This window comes from Larimichthys crocea, chromosome VI (assembly GCF_000972845.2).
Source record: "Larimichthys crocea isolate SSNF chromosome VI, L_crocea_2.0, whole genome shotgun sequence".
Taxonomy (NCBI): domain Eukaryota; kingdom Metazoa; phylum Chordata; class Actinopteri; family Sciaenidae; genus Larimichthys; species Larimichthys crocea.
This window is the reverse complement of record NC_040016.1, coordinates 11,219,641-11,239,705: the sequence shown is the minus strand read 5'-3', so window position 1 is coordinate 11,239,705 and position 20,065 is coordinate 11,219,641. Positions and strand designations below refer to the sequence as shown.

The 20,065-nt window shown below is 38.2% G+C and overlaps 2 protein-coding genes across 2 annotated transcripts; one reads left to right on the top strand and one right to left on the bottom strand.

Annotated features, from left to right (window-relative positions):
* Window positions 1–2,248: 2,248 nt before the first annotated feature.
* rab44 (RAB44, member RAS oncogene family) lies at window positions 2,249–15,737 on the top strand. The gene is made up of 9 exons (XM_027278815.1): window positions 2,249–9,210; window positions 10,011–10,087; window positions 11,201–11,289; window positions 11,386–11,523; window positions 11,606–11,687; window positions 13,037–13,151; window positions 14,131–14,229; window positions 14,342–14,418; window positions 14,517–15,737. The coding sequence occupies exons 1-9, from the start codon at window positions 2,281–2,283 to the stop codon at window positions 14,599–14,601; spliced, it is 7,692 nt and encodes a 2,563-aa protein (XP_027134616.1). The 5' UTR covers window positions 2,249–2,280; the 3' UTR covers window positions 14,602–15,737.
* Window positions 15,738–16,750: 1,013 nt separating this feature from the next.
* trub2 (TruB pseudouridine (psi) synthase family member 2) lies at window positions 16,751–20,063 on the bottom strand. Its single transcript, XM_027279621.1, has 8 exons — window positions 19,921–20,063; window positions 19,616–19,750; window positions 18,445–18,519; window positions 18,286–18,347; window positions 18,105–18,186; window positions 17,768–17,840; window positions 17,412–17,548; window positions 16,751–17,305 (listed from the first exon to the last, which is right to left on the bottom strand). Exons 1-8 carry the CDS (start codon window positions 20,039–20,041, stop codon window positions 16,989–16,991), a joined length of 1,002 nt encoding a protein of 333 aa, XP_027135422.1. The 5' UTR covers window positions 20,042–20,063; the 3' UTR covers window positions 16,751–16,988.
* Between the last annotated feature and the right edge of the window lie 2 nt (window positions 20,064–20,065).

Genomic DNA, 20,065 nt, shown 5'->3' with positions numbered 1-20,065 from the left:
TACTTAACGTTCACTATAGGCTGAAGACATTACAAAACAGCTCGTGTTGTGAGACGACAGAGGTGACAGATTGGGGTGGTGAGTACTTGTGGCGTTGTAACAATTTTCCGATGTAATTGGCGCAGTTTAACTTTTTCAAAGGATTTAATATTGAGCAGTTGTCACAGTATGTTTAGAAAGTATCAAAAGTTTATGTGTTTGTTGGAGGACAAAATAGTTTTGTTTCCCAGTAGTTAATGGAGACAGAAATTAGTTGTGTATATATTTACTCTTGTATGTATTTGATTATGATTCAGTTGTTATTTGATGCTGATCGTGGCAGATTTAAACTTGATTTGCTGACTCATGACTAAATGTCTCACGCTTTAGGAGAGAAGAATAGAGGTCATGTCGGCTCAAAGTACAAAGAAAAAAAGAATTGGTTCACGTCGCTGGGTAGCAAACCAAAATAAAACTTCTGAGGCTGATGAGTTCCACGTAACGGACAGCACCTCTGTAATTCAACACAGCACACCAGGAGAAAATGCTGAATCATTAAACATATTGGCGAACCCTGACTATTCAAAATATGAAACCCAAAATCCACCTTCACCAGAACTCTCAAAGCACAGAAAAAAACTGGGGTCTAGTCGAAGAAATAAAAGAGAACAACATGGAAAGGACTCAGCAACTGAATCATACGACAAATCTAGAGAGGAAGTTGAGGAAAAGACTGGGGGTATGTATGTGACGATTCAACCTCAGCAGCAGGAAGAATTAAGTCATAGAACTGAGGATGATGTGTCTGCAAGACATGACAGCTCTGTGTATTCGGCCATTACACCCGATTATTTTTCTGAGGTTCAGTACTGTACTGGATCAAACAATCCAGAGACTGACCAGGAAAGTTTAATTTCCAAAATTCAAAATCTGCAAGCAAACCAAGATGAACATGATGCAGACTTCAAAGTAGTGTCTGATTCTTGTACATTAGTGGAAACCATGCTGGAAGGAAGTCACAAATCTGACACTGTTCAGAAAGAGCAACTCACAGAAAATGCACATCTTGTGGGAATCTCTGAGGTAACTAGTTTAAATTTACCTTCAGGTCCTACAGTAGATCAACAGTTGATTGACCAGTCAAGTTCTACAGAGATTGGAGGAGATGAAAGTTACAACGTGAATTCTGTAACAGAAAAAGAAAGCAAAGAACAACACGAGGGCACATATCTGTTAGGGCAGGATGGAAATTTACAGGGCAACGATTTGGAAAGTGACTCACATGTAAAATCAGAAGTTACAGAGTTTTCTGCCACACCAGAGAAAACCACAGATCAAAGCAGCCCAAGGACAAATACTGAGATTGAATGCACTGTTGAGCAAGCAATAGTTTCATCTCCAAATGAGAATTTAAACTTACATCAAGTCAACAGTGCTCAACATTCAGAGGATGCTGTAAACAAAGAGTTTAAGCCAACAGAAATGTATGAAATCAATCACTCTGTAAGTGTGATACATGTCACAGAAGATGCAGAAGTAAATTGTGGAAATGTGATAGAGCAAGCTGAAATTGGTGACACATACCAGTCTGAGTTGATTGTGAAAAGTACGGATGACTCTGCTACCAGACAGTTAGAATTAAATCCTGATGATAAACATGATGTGCATCCTACAAAAGAAACCAACTTTGACACTTTAAAGCAGACACATGAGGATGATTTATATGATACTGAGATACCACAGATCAATTTGATGAGTGAGTCACATTTAAGATCAGATGATATCGAGTTTTCTACCGAGTCAGAGATAACCACAGATGACAGCAGAACCAGAGAGCATACAGAACCCGGATTCAGTATTGAGCAAGCAATGCTTTCATCACCAAAAGATGGGTTACCTAAAACTGAAGTTGAAGGTGTCCATCATTTAGACGATGCTGTAAACAAAGTGCATGAACAGGAAGTTAAGCCAACACAGAAGCATGAAATGGATCACTACTCTGATTATGATGAACATGATAAAAGAGAGACTGACTTTAAAATGGAGGTGTCTGATAAATCAATAGGAGCCCCACTGGAGGAAATGGACAAATCTGACACTCTTCAGAGTGACTCTTCTTTACAAACACAGCAATCAGAAACAAATGCTTCTTTGGATTCACAGCCTCAGCAAAACGACACAGATTTCAACTTCATTGGGAACAAAAGAAAACTGGGGTCTAGCCGAAGAAATAAAGGACGACACCGGGTTAAGGAATCTGTTGCTGAAGTTGTAGAAAATGAAGCCCTCGAAACAACTCAAATGTTAGTGGCAATAGAGAAAACAAATCAAGAAGAATCAAGTCCAGAGAGTTATGATGTTGTGCCTGCAAAAGATGACAACTCTTTACATTCAGCTATTATGTCCGATTATTCTTCTGAGGTCCAGAACTCCAATACAACAAATTATCCAGAGACTGACATGGAATGTTTAATTCCTAAAAGTGAAAATCTTCAAGAAGATCATGATGAGGAGGTTAAGGCAACACATGAACTGGATCACTCTCCTGAAAGTGTGACACAGGTTGCCACAGAAGATGCAGAAATAATTTCTGGAAGCCTGATAGACCAAGCTGAAATCAGTGACACATACCAATTTGAGTTTATTGTGAAAGGTACTGATGATTCTGTTGCTAAGCAGGAAGATTTGAATACGGATGACAAACAGGATGTGCATCCCACAAAAGAAAATAGCATTGAGGCTTTAGAACAGACAAATGAGGATGAGGATACAGAGAAACTGCAGATCAATGATACTGAAACAGCAGACTCTGCACTTGGTCAAGTGTATGAGGGTGAAGCCAGTGTGGTAGAGGATGATATACAACCCAGTGTTGAACAAACAGTTCATCAGGAGAAGGAAGGAATACTCTCTGGGGATGAGGAAAGTGAATCTTCTTTACAAACACAGCAATCAGAAACAAATGCACTTTTGGATTCACAACCTCAGCAAAACGACACAGACTTCAACTCCATTGGGAGCAGAAGAAAACTGGGGTCTAGCCGAAGAAATAAAGGACGACACCGGGTTAAGGAATCTGTTGCTGAATCGTACCTCAGACCTACAGAAGAAGTTGTAGAAAGTGTCAGTGATAATGAAGCCCTTGAAACAACTGAAATGTTAGTGGCAATAGAGAAAACAAATCAAGAAGAATCAAGTCCAGAGAGTGAGCATGATGTTGTTGTGCCTGCAACAGATGACAACTCTTTATATTCAGCTATCATGTCTGATTATTCTTCTGAGGTCCAGAGCTCAAATACAACAAACTATCCAGAGACTGACATGGAAAGTTTAATTCCTAAAAGTGAAAATCTTCAAGAAGATCATGATGAAAGAGAGACTGACTTTAAAGTGGAGGTGTCTGATAAATCAGTGGAAGCCACGCTGGAAGAAATGGACCAATCTGACACTCTTCAGAGTCAAGAAGATGGAGGCACCTATCATTCAGAGGACAGTGTGGACAAAGTACATGAACAGGAGGTTAATCCAACACATGAACTGGATCACTCTCCTGAAAGTGTGACACAGGTTGCCACAGAAGATACAGAAATAATTTCTGGAAGCCTGATAGAGCAAGCTGAAATCAGTGACACATACCAATTTGAGTTTATTGTGAAAGGTACTGATGATTCTGCTGATAAGCAGGAAGATTTGAATACGGACAACAAACAGGATGTGCATCCCACAAAAGAAAATAGCATTGAGGCTTCAGAACAGACAAATGAGGATGAGGATACAGAGAAACTGCAGACCAGTGATACTGAAAGAGTAGACTCTGCACTTGGCCATGTGTATGAGGGTGAAGCCAGTGTGGTAGAGGATGATATAAAACCCAGTGTTGATCAAACAGTTCATCAGGAGAAGGAAGGAATACTCTCTGGGGATGAGGAAAGTGAATCTTCTTTACAAACACAGCAATCAGAAACAAATGCACTTTTGGATTCACAACCTCAGCAAAACGACACAGACTTCAACTCCATTGGGAGCAGAAGAAAACTGGGGTCTAGCCGAAGAAATAAAGGACGACACCGGGTTAAGGAATCTGTTGCTGAAGTTGTAGAAAGTGTCAGTGATAATGAAGCCCTCGAAACAACTCAAATGTTAGTGGCAATAGAGAAAACAAATCAAGTAGAATCAAGTCCAGAGAGTGAGCATGATGTTGTTGTGCCTGCAAAAGATGACAACTCTTTATATTCAGCTATTATGTCTGATTATTCTTCTGAGGTCCAGAAATCCAATACAACAAATTATCCAGAGACTGACATGGAAAGTTTAATTCCTAAAAGTGAAAATCTTCAAGAAGATCATGATGAAAGAGAGACTGACTTTAAAGTGGAGGTGTCTGATAAATCAGTGGAAGCCACGCTGGAAGAAATGGACCAATCTGACACTCTTCAGAGTCAAGAAGATAGAGGCACCTATCATTCAGAGGACGGTGTGGACAAAGTACATGAACAGGAGGTTAATCCAACACATGAACTGGATCACTCTCCTGAAAGTGTGACACAGGTTGCCACAGAAGATGCAGAAATAATTTCTGGAAGCCTAATAGACCAAGCTGAAATCAGTGACACATATCAATTTGAGTTTATTGTGAAAGGTACTGATGATTCTGCTGCTAAGCAGGAAGATTTGAATACAGATGACAAACAAGATGTGCATCCTACAAAAGAAAACAGCATTGAGGCTTCAGAACAGACAAATGAGGATGAGGATACAGAGAAACTGCAGACCAGTGATACTGAAAGAGTAGACTCTGCACTTGGCCATGTGTATGAGGGTGAAGCCAGTGTGGTAGAGGATGATATAAAACCCAGTGTTGATCAAACAGTTCATCAGGAGAAGGAAGGAATACTCTCTGGGGATGAGGAAAGTGAATCTTCTTTACAAACACAGCAATCAGAGACAAATGCACTTTTGGATTCACAACCTCAGCAAAACGACACAGACTTCAACTCCATTGGGAGCAGAAGAAAACTGGGGTCTAGCCGAAGAAATAAAGGACGACACCGGGTTAAGGAATCTGTTGCTGAATCGTACCTCAGACCTACAGAAGAAGTTGTAGAAATTGTCAGTGATAGTGAAGCCCTTGAAACAACTCAAATGTTAGTGGCAATAGAGAAAACCAATCAAAAAGAATCAAGTCCAGAGAGTTGTGATGTTGTTGTGCCTGCAACAGATGACACCTCTTTATATTCAGCTATCATGTCTCATTATTCTTCTGAGGTCCAGAGCTCAAATACAGCAAACTATCCAGAGACTGACATGGAAAGTGTAATTCCTAAAAGTGAAAATCTTCAAGAAGATCATGATGAAAGAGAGACTGACTTTAAAGTGGAGGTGTCTGATAAATCAGTGGAAGCCACGCTGGAAGAAATGGACCAATCTGACACTCTTCAGAGTCAAGAAGATAGAGGCACCTATCATTCAGAGGACGGTGTGGACAAAGTACATGAACAGGAGGTTAATCCAACACATGAACTGGATCACTCTCCTGAAAGTGTGACACAGGTTGCCACAGAAGATGCTGAAGTAATTTCTGGAAACCTGACAGAGCAAGCTGAAATCAGTGACATATACCAATTTGAGTTTATTGTGAAAGGTACTGATGATTCTGCTGCTAAGCAGGAAGATTTGAATACGGATGACAAACAAGATGTGCATCCTACAAAAGAAAACAGGATTGAAGCTTCAGAACAGACAAATGAGGATGAGGATACAGAGAAACTGCAGATCAGTGATACTGAAAGAGTAGACTCTGCACTTGGTCATGTGTATGAGGATGAAAGCAAAGTAGTCGAGGATGATATAAAACCCAGTGTTGAACAAACAGTTCATCAGGAGAAGGAAGGACTCAACTCTGAAGTGGAGGAGAGTGAACCTTCTTCACAAACCCTGCAATCAGGAACAAATGCTTACTTGGATTCCCAACCTGAGCAAAATGACACAAACTTCATTCCCATTGGGAGCAGAAGAAAACTGGGGTCTAGCCGAAGAAATAGGGGAAGACGGCATGCCAAGGACCCTGTTGCTGAATCCAATGACAGCCCCGCAGAGGAAATTGTTGGAAACATCAGGGATAATGATCAGACTGAAGGAATTAGTGATCAAGTCAAAGAAAATGAACATGTTGGTGCTCTTGTTGGCATCTCTGAGTTTATGTCTTCAAGTGTGCATCCCAATTTAACAGTAGATCAACAGGTAATTGACCTGTCAAATTCCACAGAGATGCCAGAACAAGACCTCTCTATTGTGTATTCTGTAAAAGAAAAAGAAAGCAAGGATGGAGATGAGGACACTGACTTGTTAAGGCAGGATGGAAATTCACAGGGCAACTATTTAGTTAGTGAGTTACATTTAAAATTACCAAAAATAGAGTCTTCTACCACACCTGAGATTTCCACAGAAAAAAGCAGCACTGGAGAACATGCTGACATTGAATGTGTTAAGGAAGCAGCAGTTTCATCACCAGAGGAGTTCTCCGCAAATGAGGAACAAAGGCATGTAAACTTTTCACAAGTCAGAGGATCTCTGCATTCTGAGAATGCACACATGCAAGAAATGCATCAGATTGATTTCTCCTCAATTAATGAAAGCCTGCAATCAGAAATGAATGCTCTTTTGAACTCCCAGGACAATTCTCAAGACAATTCTGCAAGAATGGAAGAGGAAACAGACTTGAACCCCACTGGGAACAGAAGAAAACTGGGGTCTAGCCGAAGAAATAAAGGACGACAGCAAGTCAAGGTATCAGTTGCCAAAACATACCATGAACCTAAGGACGAATTTGTAGAAAATGCAAGGGGGGATGAAGCAAACCTTGAAACAACAAAAATGTTATTAGCAACAGATACAACGGAAGAATTCAAACAACAAACCAACCTAGACCTCAAACCTGTAAATAACAAAGAAAACACAGAAAAAATGCTGGAGGACACAATTTTGTCACAGAATGTTATGGACAACAGTACAACAACAGACGTTACTTCAAGCTCAGGCAAAGATGACTCTCTTGAACTTAATAAGGATGTTGAAGAGCATGAGAATTTCAGTCAGTTTACAGGAAATAACACAGTTAAAATAGACTTGATGCAATCATCAGAGGAGGATTCATACATACAGAATATCTCAAATCATGATGACAATGTTACCACCAGGCCAGTTACTATGGATGTTCTTGAGCAAGAAGAGGCCTGTCTTGTCCAGAACAGGGAAGCTTTATCTAGTGACAAAGACTCTTGGCAACAGATAGATGATGCAATAGAAACTATGGGATATGTGATCAAAGACTATAATACAGAAGTGGCAAGTTCAGTGGATGTACAAGTGTTTAGACAAGATGAAGTTGGAGAAAATTTTGCAGATCATACAAAGAAAGACCACGAAGCCCAAGAAATTAATATTTCACAAGGGATCACACATGCTGAACAGTTTTCAGCTGCACAAACCAATATTGGCACTTTAGCTCCATTTGACATTGGTCTCAAGGAAAACAGAGCAGAGACAGTCGTGGATGTGCCCAAGGAAAGTGGAATATCATGTAACCAACAGCAAGGGATACAAGAAAAAACTGATTTAGATAACAGTGAAAATTTGCAAGGAAAATCCAAACAGAAGAGGAGGAAGATGGGCTCTACTCGCCGGACTCAACTCAATAGGGAACCGGAGGAAGGAATGGGCAATGAAGATGAAAACAAAGAAAGTGACTCTAACATGGCTGACATGAAATTTGACAGAATGGAAGTGGTAGAGTTACCAGTGATTGTAACTGCAGATGTACATCAAAATGGAAATACAAAACTCAGTCCTGTGGATAAAGAGCAACAGGGAACTAATGTAATTAACACTGTTCAAGACTTGGCATTGACATTTCTACCTCCTGTGGATCCTACAAAAGAGAACAACTTTGAGGCTTTAGAACAGACAAATGAGGAACAACAAATTAGTGGCATAGAAAGAGTAGACACTGCACTAGGACAGGTATATGTGATTGAAGGACAAGTAGAGGACGATATAAAACCCAGTGTCTTCTCTGAGGAGGAGAGCAACTCTTCTTTACAAACCCTGCAATCAGGAACAAATGCTACTTTGGATTCCCAACCTGAACAAAACGACACAAACTTCAAACCCATTGAAAGCAGAAGAAAGCTCGGATCTAGCCGTAGAAATAAAGGAAGACATCATGCCAAGGACTCTGAGCAACAGGGAACTAATGAAATCAGTACTGTTCAAGACTTGGCATTGATGGCTCTACCTCCTGAGCAATCTACTGTGGATGTAGAGCCATCACAGCCAGATGATTTTACAAGCACTGAGATGCATGTACCCTCTGTGCCTGCTGGAACAAACACAACAAATGCTGGTATTACAGGAGAGAGCTTTGTATCTTCATATGAGACCACACAGAGTGCACAAAATGATGAGAAAAGACTAGAGAGTGTTAATCTAAGACAGGACCAAGCTTTGAAATCAGCAGAGGCCGATTTGGAAATGATGAAATCTATAGTCAGAGGAGGAGCTGAAGATGAGCACAAAGATGATCAAGCTAATATACAAGAGCTGAACGACGTGAATGAAGGAGCTCACAATACAAATCTCGAGATGAAGAATTCAAGTCCCAATTTAAATTCGCCCGGCAGGAGAAGAAAAATGGGCTCCACTCGTAGGAACCTGGGATCACGAAGTAAAAGGGAAGACTTACATGAACAGCAGGAAGTGGAAAACAGAACTGAGGCAACAGAAACTCTACCAAATGTTGGTGATGTAAAGTCTGCAAGTTTTCAAAGTATTGAAGAAAAAGAAGAACTACAACCTCTCACAGAAGACAAGGAAATCGACCCAGAACAAAGAAAAGAGAAAGTATTTGAAACAGTGGAGTACAGCCATGCTTTTGAGTCTCACGTCAAACCCCCACCTCACCAGGAAATTGAAGAAAATCCAGTTTCTCATGTCCAACTTGTAGAAACAGATCATCTAACTCCCAGAGATCTCCCTGCAATACCGTCCACTTCTCCCACAGCTGGTGGGAGAAGAAGAAAATTGGGATCAAGCCGGAAGTTACGTGGACACCAAACTGAAGGAGAGGACACAATAACAGATACACAAAATAGGAGAGATGTCAGAAGTATCACAGAAGAAAGTGACATCAAGACGACTGAAGAAGATTCTCTGGGCCTGGACAAAATATCAGAGGTAAGCAGCTGAGTAGTTGTGTGTGAGTCTGTTTTCCTTTTTACAATCTAAGTATTTCTGGTGGGAATCTAAAAGTTAGTTTGTTTCACATTATACTTAAACTGATGAAGAGATAGTTGTTAAACTACATGCATATGAATTCTTCTTTGTGAACTTTCTAAACGTTGTGCAGCTTCTGTTTCGTGGCTTCAGCTTGATGTACTGTACATAGATGGTTATTATTTGTCTTGGTTCTGCCACATACACACATATCAACATAAGTTCTGTGTTGTGCTGTACTTCCCATTTGTATAAAACCACTTGTGCATTGGTAAAGTGTGTGTTGCAAAAAGGAACAAAATGACACAAGGAACCCAATGGGGAAGATGCGGCTCACACTACATGTTTCACATGATGAAAAGGAGAACATAAATATGTATCGAAATGTTAGTGTCTATTCGTAGTCTTGCTCACTTATATAGGCCTAAATGACAACCAAGAAACTACCAAAAAGCATATCATGTAAAGCTGAACCTCAACATCACAAGGAAAAGGCCTAGTATTTTATATTAAAGTTGGGTTACTATCCATTTTTTTTTAAATGTCATATTTTAGTGGATGTAGAATAATATTGTTATATAAAACAGGACAGTACCTACATATAATACTTAACACCTGACTTTGTGTTCCAGATAATTATTCATTGGAAACAAATTCAGATTATCCTTTTATCATTTGGCAAACCAAAGCGAAAACAATATGTATGCTGTATTTTCAAAAACTCATCTAGTGTTGTGATTGGGATGTTTTTGTCTTTGCAGGTTGATGAAAGTGACAAGGAACCACCGTCTAACATCAGCGCCTCAAAGGAAGAAGAGCTCTCGAGCCAGCCTGTGAGGTAAGTCTGACACTAACTAGAGAGTTCAACAGAGATGTTAACGCGACGGCCTCAAAGACATGTTCAGCTTCCTCATTAGCTTTACACAATAAAGTGTTGAAAGTTAGTATCAGAGAGGAATGTCCACTCATAATGAATATTGACCAAAAATTAATTAATTACAGCAATAGACCACTAATTATAACCACAGCCATGTTATGTAACAGTCTCTTAATCTACCACCACTTTGTTTTTAGATAGAAGTACAATGTTAGCCTGACATTTAATCCTATTGTAATATTGCAGAAGCAACAATTATGCATCTGTTTTTCTTTTATTTAATCTGGAAATTATTACCCTGTGCCAACATTTAAAACAGATACTTCTAATGTCGAAATGTTAAAAATGTTAAAAATGTTCAAATGAAACTTTCCATTTCATTGTTTGCCAAGCGACAAAGCCTCTGACTCATGCAAGCCTTCCTTCTACACTAATCCTTGTGCACACAATATGCAGTACAAAAACCGGTTTGTTTCATCAGGATGTTAGGTGACATGGTTGGTTTGTTATCCAACTACCTGACCCTGTAGGGAGTTTATTATTGGTTATCTGAGACATATGAGATGAACATGAACAAGTAACAATCTAAAAAAATATGAGATACAAGCATAATTGTTACAAACACTCATTTATCCTTCTATCAGTTTTTAACTTTTTGCAGGCATCAAAAGGAGGCCAGAAAAAAAAGGAAGGGCATATTGAGATAACTGCAGATAACTTATTGTGTAATTTGCTGATGTTAAGTGAGATTTGTGTTTGCATGCTTATAGACACATTAAAGTTGAATGACACTCCATTACTTCCACCTCTTCTAAGTGGATGATAAAGCATGATGTATACATGACAGACCAAATGACTCAACTCAAATATTTGCCTTTTTATGTATTTTTTTCAATCTCAACTTTCAATAAACACGTGGTTATATTCTGCACAGTTAAAGAGAGTCATCTCAAAGAAATTCAAACATTTGGACTGACAACTAAAAACTTGCTTTTAATAAACTGCTGTATATGCTGTGTTTGTTTTTTTGTTTTGTTTTGTTTTTTAAACTTTGCTTGCTTGTCTGTTCCACAGTGAGGAGACTCCTCAACAAGTGACTCCAGTCACCTCCACTTATGCTGAAATCCACCTGAGCCAAGAGAGTCAGAAGACGTTTTCTCTGGGTAAACAGAACAGTAATACTTACTCACAGAAAAATGTAGCAGCTTGTAGACAGATGGTAAATACAACGTGCGACCAGAAAGTGTTTTTCATTTTAGCAGGTAGTCCCAAAGGAGCAGCTCTTAAATCAAACAGTTACAATGTGATGATGGTTGGAGACAGCTCTGTGGGAAAGTCCTCCTTCATGAAAAGAGCTCAGAGTGGGAAGTTTTCTTTAGATTTACCCTCCTCTGTTGGTAAGCTCCTTATTTTGGCCTACTATATTCCCATAAATGTGTCCAAATATACAAAATGATGTAATATAAATATATTTTCTAGGACTTGATTCATGCAAGTGGACTGTGTTAGTGGATGGAAAACCTGTGGTACTTCACTTGTGGGATACAGCAGGTCAAGAAAGGTAGGTTTCCTGTTGCTCTTTTACAGTACATCATTGAGACACTTGTACCAGTTATTGCTGTTATAATAAAACATATTAACTATAGGTGAAAGCACTTTGTATTGCAGAGAATAAATATAAGTGATCCCAGTTATTTTAACTTTAATTTTAGGAGTGTTTTCCTCTTCAGGCACATACTGTGTGCTATGAAAGGTCATTTCCACACGTAGAAAGTGTGATATCACAGATACAGTGGGTAATGTATTACGATAACATAAGGTCTAAGATATTCATTTCTTAAAATAGAAGAAAAAAGTAAAAGTAATTGTGTATTTTCCCTCTTTTTGCAATAGGAAATAAATAGTGGTACAAAATTGTTATCATAAACAACATTAATGATAACTGTTTTGGTGTTTTGGGTTCCCTAAATCTGCCCCTGTAAGATAGAGTGCTTTAGGTCGATCTCGAAGCTGCCATGAAAGAAGAAAAAATGCATCTGCTGACTTTGTGTGCCTTGTAATGCCTCTTGAAGCACTTCATTATGGTTTTGTCTCTACTTGCCGGTTGTTGTTGATGCATAGTTCACTCTTTTGCCATTGGCATAAGCTAGAAGATGTCAGTAAGGACATCTAAAAGTTGACCACATCATTCCCTGAATTTATGATGAGGCACACTGTCTGGTCCACCAGCCTTACGTGGGTCCTCCTGATGTCTGCCCTGGGTAGGAACAGTACTTAGTCCTTGATAGAATGGAGAGTCATAGGCTGGAAGTCATTGTCAAAGGTACAGGCTGTTATTTTGTGGTTTATGGTGGCCTGCATGTGTGCACTATGTGTCTCTTCTATTCCTGGAAGTGGTGGTGGTTTTGTCTCTCTGGTGGCCCAGAACAGTTTGTCTCTATGTCCTAAAGGCTTCCTTGTTACCCAATCTGAAGGCAGCAGAGACCTCCAGCAGTGAATACTTCTCAGCAGTCAGCCAAGTATTCTGATAAGCATTTGTTGAGCATGAGCACTGAGCATGTGTGACGATGCTTACGTAACTACCACCCTCTATGCACTTCCTATTGTGGCTTTTGAAAGGTGTTGTAAAAATTATAGAGCACAGGGAGTCGCCTCTCTCAACATGTTGCTCAAAGTGTCAAAGTGTTGAAAAGTGTCTTTTAGGCCAAGTTGTAACCTGTTTCATAACCTGTTTGCCACACCTCAGCAATGTTTTGTGTGTTACAAGAAACACAACATATTTCGACATGCAGTATGTAGTTATTTTCACTGGTTGGTTGACATATTCAGAATAGTTAAGGTCAGGAAAAGAAATTAGTGGCCTCTCCTGATTTAAAGATGTGAGAGATTTCTCTTTATTTTCTTTCAAAGGTTTCACAGCATCACCAGACAGATTTTCCATAAAGCCCAGGCTTTCCTCTTGATGTATGACATCACTTCCACTCAGAGTTTCTCTGCGGTCAGCTACTGGGCGGACTGTATTCAGGTATGGTGCACTTAAAGCTTCAGTGGCTGTTTAAACGTTGTCACCACACTTTCATGGCTTTGAAATGGCATGTTTATATGTGTAATGTGTTTTTCTTATGATTTGTAGTCAATCATAGTATTTTTATTAAATTAGCAAAGCTGATAAAAGTATTTAAGTTTGATCTCCAGCCTGTAATTAAATAATGATGCTCTTTATATCAATTTAAAATCTTCAATCTATATCATAGTCTAAATGACATGTACTGAATCGAGTATTTAAAACAGCAGTACATGTTAACAGCAACCAGCGGTGGAATGTAAGTACATGTACTAAAGTACTGCACTTAAGTACAAGATTATGGTACTTGTACTTTGAGTATTTCTATTTCCATTTTGTTACTTTATACTTTACAACATCTTACACAATATTTTTTTACTACACTACATTTATTTTACTTTAGTTACAAGCTACATTGCAGAGTCTGATTATTAATACAAAATATAATCAACTAATAAATTATGATTTTTTTTAAAGGATAAAGCTACGCAGCAGTATATAAAGTAGTTAAAATTAGCTTCACTTTACCAGTTTCAAGATTAAAATTAATGAACACAATAATGCATGAATAATTATAATCCAATAATAATAGCGAAAAGAAAAAATACTTTTGTACTTTAAGTAAGATTTTGAATGCAGTACTTTTACTTGTACCAGAATATTTCCACACTGTGGTATTACTACTGTTACTTCACTAGAAGATTACTTCAGTAGTCAGTAGTCAGTAGTTGAAGAGTACTTCTTCAACTACTGACAGAAACTTCAATAAAGATTTATGTAGTGAATTTGTTTTAAGTATACACTTATTTTTTTAAGTATACACTTATAAGTATACACTTATTTATATTGAGAGTACAAAAATAAAACTAGGATTTAGAGCACATGGGACCTGAAACATAGTTTTATTGTTCTGTACAAAAGACGTTTGAATGTTTTGCAGGAAGGGGCTGCAGAGAACGTCACTATTTTACTTCTTGGAAATAAGAATGATATGGCAGAGCGGAAGGTGAAAACTGAGGAGGGGGCGAATCTCGCTCGGGTATGGATCCATGGCATTAAGCCCTCTCACACTATTAACTCATCTAGTGATGCAGAAATAACTAAATAGTTTGATTATTAAACACTAAAAGGCAGCATATCTACTTCTACAGGAGTGCAACTTTGAATTCATGGAGTGCAGCGCTGCCACAGGGGAAAATGTGATTCACTCATTGGAAACTGTGGCCAGGTAACACATTTCACATCTGTCATTTTTCCTATAAACACCCATATGATTTTTCGCAAGAATGTCCTTTAATATTCTTGGTGTTGTTGTCTTGTTTCCAGGATGTTGAGTCAAAAAGTTGACACAAGAGAGGAAACCACAGTGTTACAGAAAGAGTCCCAACAGAAAAAATCAGGATGTTGCTGAACACAGTGTCTGGATTTTGGATGGGTTTTTTTTAAATGTATATCACAAGTAAACACTGGTAATTAAACCAACTTTTGTTCTTTTAATCCATTTAATACAAATAATTATAATAATTTGCGCAAATCTATAATTCCTTGTGTTGTGTTGTTATTTTTTAACACAATTTATGAATATATTTCTGTCGTTGCATGAATGGAGCATTTTCAGATGAGCTTTTCCTTATGAGACGAAGCCATAGGGTTGACTCTAATGTGTATTTACTGAATAGCTCCATGTATATACTCTACTGTATAGCTGATACAGGCCTTCTTTAGATGAAGGTCAATGAAAAGTTTTTAGTGATCGAGGAAATCGTTATCACGTAATGAATAATATGAACTCCTTACTATACCAGTGCAATTTCAAATGGTTACTTTAAGTCAATATTTATAGAGTCTTGTCCCAGACTGATGTATTTCAATTTGACGGTATATTAACTTATCTCGCTGAGAATTTCATGTTTTAGTACTTCAGCACTTTCAGTTCAGAAACATTCCTCAGGTCCTTAGTGTCTTTACTTTGTGCTTAATTCTTAATTTTACTCTAATGACATAAATATACAGTATATTAAATGTAATATGTATGTACTTTTAAAATATAAATGTATAAATCTATATAAGGCAAATGACTCTTGAAAGTTACAAGTCATGATACCAAAGTGATATTAACAAGGACCAACAAAATTTGCAGTATATTGATATAACTGTTACTTTTCAGTGTTTACAAGCAACTCGTGTGAACAAGAAACATCTTTCATTCCTGTAGCCGTTCAGCACACAGTGTTATTCAATAATTATATTACGTGTATATTTGAAAGTGTATCATGATTTTATTTGTTTCCCCATCTGTTCTAAATGAACGGTGTTGGCACTCGGCCTGTTTGAAGCAGTAACACAGTTGACAGGTCGACCAGATAATCATAAATTAATTTCATGCTTTGGATAATTAAAGACAGAAGTAGTTAAATCCTTAACTATTTGAATTCATTACATTTCAATTCTTTTATCATGGTTCTGTGCAACAGAACAATTTGTTGTTGTAATGTCTCACTGTTCTAATGTCATGTCTTATGCTCAATAAACCTCCAGAACAACAACTGTGCACTCTCAAAGTTAATTTGTGTCCTCATGGAAGTTGTGTGTTTCCAGACTGACAAAGACAATAGTGTTCCCACTGGAACAACAAGTCCTTGACTGGTATGAAGAGCATGACAACAATGGCGCCAATGCAATAACCTCATAACATCCCAAAGGAGCTTTTGTGGGAAACAGAAGTGCTGAGACAGCATCTTCCAACATCAGAGGACACAGACAGATTCACGAAAATTATGATATCAGTGATTGGCTCGGACTTCACTGGCAACATTTACCAGGATTATGCCTTACTACCAGGATAAAATGATTCATTTTGTTCTCAGTTATTGAGATAACTCAGTTTTAGGCTGGAACATTTAACTTTGTAACTCTGTTAAACATTAGAAAACTTTATTTTACGAGTCTGTTCACAATACTTTCTAAATTATTTCAATGATGTCTCCTGATTAAAAAATAAAAACCATTTCACTTGGTACCAATTGCAGGGAATATAGAGAATATGTTAAATTAATACATTTCCAATTAATTAATTTACATTAAATCCCACTTAAGACTTTTAGCCAGTACACAGCAGGTACACACACGTTTTTAATTAATTAGTTAATAATTATTTTAATATCAATTTACAAAGTTCTTTCCTGGAAATTCTAAGTAAATTATTTTAAATCCATTAAGGCAAATTGTTACAGTTCTATATTCTTAATAAGGTGAGGTGTGCTCACCTTGTTGAGTTTCTATTGGGGTTGTCATTTCTTTCTAAATAGGGTAACAGGATGTCCGGTTAGTCTAAACATTACCACAAATCAATGGTAGAAAAATATCCGAATAAAAGTTTCAACTTTTTCCACATGGGGGAGTATTTGTGCTGATAAAGCAGGTACATCTTCTCCTCTACAAACTTTAAAGAGTGTTCATTTAACTCCACCTGTCTACTAATGTCTTTATGCGCCAACCACTTTGCACTGTTTAATCTCTTGTGTAAACTCAAATTATCAAATGGTAGCACAACCAAACAACAGTTATCTAAAAAAGTTTTTAATTTATTTGCGTGATATAAATAAACCACTTTCATACGAAGATTTGGAGAATAAGTTAATCTTACCCACACAACATTTAACAAAGGTGAAAACGTTGGAACATTCATATAAAATAAAGACAAATCTGCATATTAAACATTAAAAATTAATATTTTCATCTCTGGTCACCATGGAGCAGTAAAATGTTTCACTAGGATTCACAGTGATCAATTTGAAGTTATTTAATTACACCTACTGCTGTTTCGTCACAGGTTTCATTTTGTTGACTGTCTGTCATCGTATTCTCTTCTGGTGCTGCATCCACAGTCTTTGTGTGTGAATATTTTTTAGTTTTTTTGGAGGAGTGGTATTTTCTGATTGCCTGCATAACATCAGAAGCAGTCCAGTGGTTACGGGTCAGAGCATCTTGCAGGGTGAACGGTCCGTCTCTGGTCCGTCTAACTCCTTTACACACCGCTGTGCTGCGTAGCTCGAGTCCTATCTCGTGCACAACTTTGCGTAAATATTTCTGAGTTTCATTTAGACACTGCACCTCTGTAAGAACAGAGAAAAAACAAACAAGATCTGTAAGTATCCTGAAAATCTGCATATTTTAAATGAGGTTTTTTTTTTTTTGCGTGTTCAATTGAAGCTTATTTACCTAAAGTGAAGTTGGGAGGCTGGAAGTGGACGCAACGCAAGCCTGTCAAAACAGGCTCCGATTTCCCTTCAGGACCCAGTAAACCTTGCGCAGCCATCTCATAAGCTTCCTGTGAGCGCATGTCTACATTGGAATACCTGTATAAAAAAAACAAAACCAAAAAAAATATCATCTACCTGCACCAAGTATAAACATTTAGCACTTTACTGTGGCCCTGGTGAAAGCACTTTGTGTACTCTATAGTAGATCTTACCTAAAAGAACAGAGAAAGTGTCTAATAAGTAGGAACTTAAAAGCCAAAACTGTCAATATGATGTTTATAGAAATGTAATGAATATGAAATGTCATTAGCGTACATTAACAAGGCCTTCTGATTGGCTCCCTGTAGCATCGCCAAGACTCTGTCCAGATTATCCTGTGTAACGTGACCTGTTGAACACAATATTTTAGGGTTAAATACAGACAAAAGCACAATAACTGATGCTTATATTGGTTTACAAACTTTTTAAATTTAATATCTAACACTAAAACCAATTACAGTGAACAGATTTTAGACAGTATTACTGTATATGACTGGCCAGCAGTGTGACAAGTTGTTTCTGGTTCTTTTGATATAATATTACTCCTGTCTAATGATCTAAAACTACATTATCAGGTGAATAAACTGGAACTGAACACAGTGACGGATCCTACCATAGGTGGACCTTTCCACAACTTTGCCTCTGTAAGAGAAATCATCTGTTGCGGTCCCAAATTCTCCCTCCAGTGTGTAATCCTGAAACACATCAAACAGCATCACTGTGCAACTGTGCATATTGTACCATCATTGCATCTTTGTACAGCTCATGTAAAACCAGCAGAAATGATAAATTACCCTTGTGACTCGTGTTCTGCAGAAATTATTCAGGATCTTGTTGGAATTCCCGACAGCAAGAACTAGTTATAAAAAATAAAAAAAAGACTTAATATATTAAACACAACATGGTCTGAAACAAATGTTTTTCTCGTGTGATCAGCTCTAAAATAATCATACCGAGCACACCAGAAGAAAATGCATCAAGGCGATGTCCTACTCCAACTTTGATATGCTGGAATTCAGGTCCAGTCACTAAAACAAAGAGAAAATATGCATTTTAATAACTCTGCATACAGACATAACAAATGTATATTCATATTATTCAGCTAATATCGACCTGCACCAATGTGAGAACGTGTTGAAAGGGACTAACGAGCCACATTACATTAAGCTTTGAAAGACAAGCATGTGCAATTACTAGATGAATGTATTCACAATACATTATGCTGTATTTTTTTCCAGCTGGAACAATAAAGTTTATTACATGTCATCTTATTCAAGGACACCATGATAAGACTTCTATACTACAAATACCTCGGAGTTGTGATCGACAACAGACTGGACTGGAAATCTATCACAGAGGCTGTGTAGAAGAAGGGAATGAGCAGGCTCTACTTCCTGAGGAAGCTAAGATCCTTCAACATGTGCAGCAAGATGTTGGAAATCTTTTTATCAGTCTGTTGTTGCCAGTGCCATCTTCTCTGCTGTTGTTTGTTGGGGCAGCAGCATCAGAGCCAGCGACACCAACAGACTTGATAAGATCATCAAGAAAGGCTGGCTCTGTTCTTGGACTCAGACTTGAGTCTCTTTAGACTGTGGTGGAGAGGAGGACGCTGAATAAACTGTTATCCATCATGGGCATCCATCATGAGCACCCTCTCCATCACACAGTGGACAAACAGCGGAGCAGCTTCTCCCACAGGCTGCTACAGCTCTGCTGTCGAAGGGACAGATACAGGAAATCTTTCCTGCCACATGCCGTCACACTGTATAATAACAGCTAAAAACTCAGGTTATAATCTACAGTCACTGCACCTTTCTCCTTTCTTACTTTGCACCAAATCAACCCTGCCAATTTGCTGCATATACTCTTGTACAATATATTTTATTTTCTATTGCTATTTTGATATCTTATTATGTATAGTTTGTTCTTTATATTTTTATTCTTATGTTGTGTATTGTCACTGTGTGTAATGGTGTTGCACTGTAATTTCCCAGCTTGGGATGGATGGATGGATAAAGAAAGAAAGACAGAAAGACAGACAGACAGTCAGTCAGTCAATGTATGTGCAGGTAATACACAGGTGACCCAGGAGATGAAGCTATGCAGTGAAGTGGACACACATACCCAGAGGATGCTTGGACAGGACTGGCACAGAGGCTGCAGACAATGTGAGGCCCTTGGTTGCTCCCGTGTCACTCTCTGGGTCTGGCAAGAAGCGAACCTCCTTAGGAAGTGGCCCGGACGGTGCAGCATTTAAACCTACATGGGAACAAATACAAGAGATACAGTGATGAGTCCAAAGTTTAATGCTTTTTAAATGTTTATCTGCACATTAGCTCATCATGCCTGACTGTACCACAGACACAGACATGTGTGGTGAGTGTCTGATGGGCCATAGGATACATTTTTCTTAAGGCAGGTATCCTCACCTTTTAGGAGAGTTGTCTCGATGTTATCCCGCACGAGTTTCCAGTGGACACCAGGAGGTTTATAAACACAAAACAAACCCTCTAACCTCCAAAACATCCGGACAGCTGGACTTGCCATCATGTGAACATCCCGATTCCTCGATAG

Coding starts and splice junctions, on each gene's coding strand:
- rab44 (XM_027278815.1), top strand. CDS start 2,281: ATGTTAGTGGCAATAGAGAAAACAAATCAAGAAGAATCAAGTCCAGAG. Junction 10,088..11,200: donor CTCTCGAGCCAGCCTGTGAG/GTAAGTCTGACA, acceptor TCTGTTCCACAG/TGAGGAGACTCCTCAACAAG. Junction 14,419..14,516: donor TCATTGGAAACTGTGGCCAG/GTAACACATTTC, acceptor TCTTGTTTCCAG/GATGTTGAGTCAAAAAGTTG.
- trub2 (XM_027279621.1), bottom strand. CDS start 20,041: ATGATGGCAAGTCCAGCTGTCCGGATGTTTTGGAGGTTAGAGGGTTTG. Junction 17,841..18,104: donor TGTGGAAAGGTCCACCTATG/GTAGGATCCGTC, acceptor TGTGTTCAACAG/GTCACGTTACACAGGATAAT. Junction 17,306..17,411: donor GCCTCCCAACTTCACTTTAG/GTAAATAAGCTT, acceptor CTGTTCTTACAG/AGGTGCAGTGTCTAAATGAA.